Source organism: Poecilia reticulata, linkage group LG10, assembly GCF_000633615.1.
Source record: "Poecilia reticulata strain Guanapo linkage group LG10, Guppy_female_1.0+MT, whole genome shotgun sequence".
Lineage (NCBI taxonomy): Eukaryota > Metazoa > Chordata > Actinopteri > Cyprinodontiformes > Poeciliidae > Poecilia > Poecilia reticulata.
In genome coordinates, this window is record NC_024340.1 from 32478152 (window position 1) to 32484515 (window position 6364).

Below are 6364 nucleotides of genomic sequence, written 5' to 3' on the forward strand. Positions count from 1 at the left end.
ACACACACACACACACACACACACACACACAGAGTCTATTTTTACCTGCAGCTCCACCTGCAGGAGGCCGATCAGCTCAGGTCGACTTCCTGAGACGTTGGACAGACGCAGCAGGAACAGACTGAGGACTGGAAGGACGTCTGAGGTCCAGTTCTGCAGCGGGTCGCTATGGTTCTGTCTGGTTCTGGTTATCACACTCAGTTTTCCATTTCTTTCGATTTCTTTGTCTCTTTGTCTCCATGTCCCATTTGTCCCACGTCCACATTCTACTGGTTCTGTTGGTTCTGGTCCAACTGGTCAGAGTGGGCCACCTGTAGGGCGGTGGTTCTCGCCTGACTCTCTGCTGCCCCCTGCAGGTTCGTCTTCTTCCTGGATCCCTGCAACATCGACATCGTCCAGAGGAAAATCAAGTCCATGGCCCTGTGTGTGTCCCTGTGCCCCCCTGAGGAGCTGAAGACCCACCAGGACCTGAAGAGGTTCGCCATGACCAATGGTGAGCCAACTTGTGGCCACGCCCACCTGGTCACGCCCACCTGGCCACGCCCACCTGGGCCTCACCTTAAGCTGCAGCAGCTTCCTGTTCTGCAGGAACAGTGTTTCCATGAGCTGCAGTGTCTCTGGAGCTCACCTCCTCGGTGCTGGAGGTGTGCTACCTGAGGGGAGACGACGACGACGATGATGATGATGATGATGATGATGATGAAGGCGATGAAGATGAGCTTGTCCTCCATGTTTTCAGGTTCGGATCTCTGCTCCTATGAGTTGCCGGCTCATCGTTACCCGGCGCTACCGGAGCGATTCTCCAGGTGTCCCAAGCTTCCCGTCCCCCGCAGGTAGGTGGCGCTTTCCGCCTTCTGCCCCTGATCTCTAACCTCTGACCCCTGACCTCTGACCTGTGTGTCCCAGCAAGCCGCTGCCGCTCTTCAACCGCTGCACGCCGGTGGACGTGTCGTGCTACGCCCGGTTCGCCGAGGCGGTGGTGACCTTCGTGGGCGACAGCAGCGTCCTGCATCGCCTCATCGCCGGCGTCGCCGCCAGCAAAGAGATCATCGTCGGACTCTGTGTCCTCGCCTTAGGTAAGCACCGGCGGCCATGATGTCACTTCCTCCTTGCTGTGACGTCAGTTCCTGTAGCCTGTCAGTTCCTGTCTTCCAGCGCTGTCCATGGTCCTGATGGTGATTATCCGCTACATCTCGGCCGTGCTGGTCTGGATCCTCACCTCGCTGGTGGTGCTGGGCTCCCTGGGTGAGGTCACTTCCTGTGTGCTGTGGGACAGGTGAGGTCACTTCCTGTGTGATGCTGTGTTTGTGTCTCAGCGGGGACCAGCGTCCTCTGGTGGCTCTACATTGACCACCGGCTGTACGCCAACGACACGTCCTCCAAGGACCCCAAGGAGGCCAAACAGGAGGCACCGGAGGGGCAGCGGGACGGCGGCCAGGCGCTGCTGGTCTACGCTGCCGCCGCCACCATTTTCACCGTACGTACCGAACCAGAACCAGAAAATGCAGAGCCAGTGCTTCGGCTCTGAACGTGTGTGTGTGTGTGTACAGATAATCCTGCTGCTGCTGATGCTCTTCATGCGGAAGCGCGTGGCGCTCACCATCGCTCTGTTCCACGTCGCAGGAAAAGTCTTCATCCACCTGCCGCTGCTCACCCTGCAGCCCTTCATCACCTTCCTCGCCCTGCTCCTCTTCTGGGTCTACTGGATCCTGGTTCTGCTCTTCCTGGGAACCACCGGTTGGTCCACACACACCCACGCACAAATGAACACACACTTCATTTCTTTAACCCTAAATTTTTCTTAAACCTCAAGTTTATACCTAATCCTTCCTTAAACTTAATTCACACCTTAGTTACTGACCTAAACCACACAGGATGTTTTCCTTTGGTTGTTCCTGACAAAATGTCCTCACAACCACGGACGTCCTCACAGTGTTGGTCATCAGGAGAAAGTCCTCACAACGATAGCTAAACAAGTATACATACTCAACAAGTTTATATTGCACTCATGGCAGTAAATGACCTCCATATATTAATGGAATAAAAGAAATGGACATGAAGAAAAATAAGAAATCAACAAAATTAAAGATCCAAACTAGCCGTGTTTACATCAATGTTTTTTTAATGTGCATATTAAAGTATCATATTATAAACTGTTGATGGAAATAGCAAAATAGCAAAGTTTTTATGCTCGCTTGTGGAGATCTGGGCTTTTTCTGAAAGAGTTAATTCTCTAAAGGGGAGACAGAAACGTTTGCTGAAAAAGTGCTGACATAGCGAACCAGTATATAGTGAAATACATTAAGACTTGCATCTGCTCCATGCTAGCTAGCTACCTCTACTTCCTGTTTATTCCAGCCATGCGCAGCGCCCATCTGATGGAGTCACAGTGGTAGATTGAAATTGATTGGTCCAAACCAGCACATGGAAACACGCCTAATTTGTACTTTGCGATTTTTCTTTCTTTTTTGCCAAAATGTGCATGACAGTTGTCAGTGGCTACATATTACAATAATGCAATCGAAGCGATTCGGGTCGTATTTACCCACTGTGTGAACGCAGCTTTAGACTCCGCCCCCTGCCTAGACTCCGCCCCCTGCCTAGACTCCGCCCCCTGCCTTCCTGCTGACCCTCTGAGGGATCAGACTGGCCGCCCCCTGCTGGCCAGAACAGCAGCTAAGCGGTTTGTTGTGGTGCTGTGCAGGGAACCCGGAGCAGAACGAGGAGACGGGCTTGACGGAGTTCCGGCTGACGGGCTCGCTGCAGTACCTGACCTGGTACCACGCCGTGGGTCTGGTCTGGATCAGCGAGTTCATCCTGGCCTGCCAGCAGATGACCGTGGCTGGCGCCGTTGTCACCTACTACTTCACCAGGTGAGCGTGGCGGCTCGGCTTGCCTGCAAGTCCGGGGGCAAATGTCAATCAGAACCTTCCGTCTGCAGGGATAAGAACCGGCTGCCGGTGACGCCCATCCTGTCGTCGGTTCTGAGGCTGGTCCGGTACCACCTAGGAACCGTTGCTAAGGGGTCCTTCATCATCACGCTAGTGAAGGTCCCCCGCCTCGTCTTGATGTACGTCCACAACCAGCTGAAAGGACGGGTACGCACTCTGCTTCGCCACCACCTGGTTCTGGCTGAGCTCAGCGGGTTGCCGCGGTAACTGTGTCCCGCTGTCTCCAGGAGAACGTGTGCGCCCGCTGCCTGCTGAAGTCCTGCATCTGCTGCCTGTGGTGTTTGGAGAAGTGCCTCAACTACCTGAACCAGGTAACGGACCGCCCCGCCCCCGCGCGCCGGTTCTGGCAGCACCACCCTCACTGCCGTTGTCCGTTTCCCAGAATGCATATGCAGCCACTGCCATCAACAGCACCAGTTTCTGCACGTCGGCCCGGGACGCCTTCGTCATCCTGGTAGAGAACGCGCTGCGGGTCGCCACCATCAACGCCGTGGGAGACTTCGTGCTCTTCCTGGGGAAGGTGAGGCGTTTGGTCCGAACGGGCCAGAAGCGTATCTTTAGAGCAGATCTGACTATCAGTGCTACCTCGTCAGATGCTCCTACCGGATAGACGGCTAAGTCTATCTGTCCGTGCTGCCCGTCCAAAACTGCTACCGTCATGTTTACAGACAGAAAGCTGCAGCAGGTTGTTAATGTTCAATACATTGGATAACTGAAGTGGAGTTAGGAGTTACGCTTAGCTTAGCATTGGAACAATTTACATACATTTAAAATGAAAAGCACTAATCATTCTATTAGAATATCCTACCTGTTAAAATATTTTAAATACAGAGGCGTTTGTAAGAATAAAAATCAGACAGGTTTTTAATTAGAATTAAATTAAACAGACACACATCACCCAACTCTTTTCTGCGCATTAATACGTTGTCAGCAGCAGCGCAGCCACAACGTGTCGCTGAAATGATGGGATATGATACACTAATATTACACAGTTATTACACAGCTTCAGTCTCACATAGCATCGCTACTAACATCTATTCAGCAAAGTTTAGTAAAAAAAAGTGTAATTAAACTAAAATATTTCAAAGTATAGGGACAAAAAGGCCACAAAACAGCATGTTTTGTCCTGATTAACACAGCATGCATTACCACAAGGTAGGACGGATTTATGAGTAGCACGGATAAACGGACCCTAAGCCGTTGTCACGACAACAGCTTTGCTTCAGGATGTCGTCTCTCCTCAGGTCCTGATCATGACATGCACAGCATTCGCCGGCGTCCTGCTCCTCAACTACCAGCGGGACTACGCCGAGTGGCTGCTGCCGCTCATCATCGTCTGCCTCTTCTCCTTCCTGGTGGCCCACTGCTTCCTGTCCATCTTCGAGATCGTGGTGGACGTCCTGTTCCTGTGCTTTGCCATCGACACCAAGTACAACGACGGCACCCCTGGGAAGGAGTTCTTCATGGACAAAGCTCTGATGGTGAGCTTAGCCACATCTAGCTAAGCTCCCCCGAGGTAGAAGAAAACGGTTCGGGGATATTTCATTTAACTTAGTGGCTCCAAAGAGAAAGAAAAAACCCAAACCTACCGGGCTATCGCTGACCAAAGCACTCAATGGGCTGAGGTTTTAATAGGCTGAACTCCATGGTTAGCTTTAAGCTACCACGTACGCAACCTTCTCCGCTCGGAACTGATACAAACACCATAAAAATACAAAAAATCCCATAAAATAATTATCTTCGGCTATTTGTACTGCCCAGCCATCAGAGCCTCACTGGATGGGATGAGCTTAGAGAAATGGCACAGCCAAGCTGTGCCTGGAACCAGGAGTTAGCTCCTCGGCTAGCGGCTGCAGTGGGTTTGGCTAGCAGTTTGCAGGCTCTGATTCTCCAGCACCACGCCAGGCTAGCGATAGCATCCAGCGGTGGCAAAAGCTGCGTGTCTCAGTGCTGATCGGTGGCGTTTGGCTAGCAGTCTGCTGCCAGGGAAGGTTCTTTACAGAAACTCTGAATAAATCTGGGTTCAGGTTTATTCCTTCATCCAATCAAATTGTAATAAGTATGACATCACAGAGTGTCCTTCCTGTCCCTGCAGTGCATTGTGGGACCAGTAGATGTAATAATTTATATTCAGAACAAGTCACTGAACCAGAACATCAAGTGATCAAAGAACAAAGGCTTGTTTGACATCCGCACTCTCATTGGTTCCCAACAATAAGCCACGCCCCTTTGATGTTTTTATCCAATCAGGAACGGTAGGTCTGATCAGGTTTGATTCAGGTTTTGTGTTTTTGAGGTTCCTACTTTGTCATGTAAATGTTTGCTTGTTGCCCCACCCCCACTGTGACCTCACACGCCTGTTGTGGCTCCGCCCCTGCAGGAGTTCGTGGAGAGCAGTCGGCGGCTGGAGCGAGCGGGCGGACGTGGGCGGAGCCGGGTGAAAGAGGCGGCGTCGGAGGGGGCGGAGATGAAGCCCATGGTGAGTGATCGCGGTGCCGGAGGGGGCGTGGCCAGGCGGAACAGCTCGTCCGCGTTGGGGGCGGGGCCACACTGGGGCGAGGGCGGGGAGTGGGAGGAGCTTCAGGAGTTCCAGGTGTACTGCCTGCTGGTGGGGGTGCTGGTGGACTGGGTGCTGGCGGACCAGAGCGACCTGGTCCTCTGCCTCAGCGAAGACGTCGTCCTCTTCCTCTGCGTCTGCCTGCCCACCTCCACCCTCTTCCTGGTCGTCAGCCTGCTGCACGCGCCAAGCCCCGCCCCCTTCGCCGAGTCCGCCTCCAAGTCAGCCGCCATCACCGCCGCGTGCTAAGAACAGACTAACCCTGGATGAACACTAGTGCATGCTTCATCACCTCCATCCTCATCATCATCATCATCATCATCACGCTGCTGCTTGAACTATTTATGTTTCCTTCTTTTTTACTTTTGTACTTTTATATGGAGAATATTTTTATAAAAATCTTCCAGCAGCTCTGTGTTTGAGTCTCTGTTCCGCCTCGATTTGGTCGCCATGATGCTTTCAACCCGGCCAGGACTCAGCAGGTAGAAACCCTGAGGTCACTTCCTGTTGCTGGGAGCTGCTGACCTCCTGCTCCACAGCAGAGGAGACAGGAACCTCAACCCAGATCAGTCACCTGAGTTCAGAGCTGAAATCTGATCCGATCCACCAGAACCAAAACCAGAACTGCCTTTAACTTGACTTTTAATATTTTAATATACATAAAATCACTGGAAACTTGTTACCTGCTGGGTCCTCCAGGAATCGTCACATAACGAGCTGAGGGTTAATGAGCTGAGGGTTAACGAGCTGAGGGTTAACGAGCTGAGGGTTAACGAGCTGAGGGTTAACGAGCTGAGGGTTAACGAGCAAAAGGTTAACGAGCTGAAGGTTAACGAGCTGAGGGTTAACGAGCTGA

At 52.3% G+C, this 6364-nt stretch overlaps 1 protein-coding gene across 4 annotated transcripts in view; it reads left to right on the top strand.

Moving 5' to 3' along the window:
* The window catches only part of slc44a1b (solute carrier family 44 member 1b), a 22058-nt gene that overhangs the window by 8400 nt on the left and 7294 nt on the right, over positions 1–6364 (top strand). For all 4 annotated transcript variants that reach the window (XR_534713.2, XM_008420959.2, XM_008420960.2 and 1 more), the window contains exons 4-15: positions 357–493; positions 740–833; positions 907–1076; positions 1156–1245; positions 1317–1477; positions 1551–1737; positions 2705–2873; positions 2942–3098; positions 3179–3262; positions 3334–3471; positions 4196–4432; positions 5332–5430. Coding sequence is in view for 3 of the 4 variants with exons in the window: in XM_008420959.2 (XP_008419181.1) it covers positions 357–493; positions 740–833; positions 907–1076; positions 1156–1245; positions 1317–1477; positions 1551–1737; positions 2705–2873; positions 2942–3098; positions 3179–3262; positions 3334–3471; positions 4196–4432; positions 5332–5430 (1723 nt within the window). In the remaining variant the exon portion in view is untranslated. The remainder of the gene's footprint in view (positions 1–356; positions 494–739; positions 834–906; positions 1077–1155; positions 1246–1316; positions 1478–1550; positions 1738–2704; positions 2874–2941; positions 3099–3178; positions 3263–3333; positions 3472–4195; positions 4433–5331; positions 5431–6364) is intronic.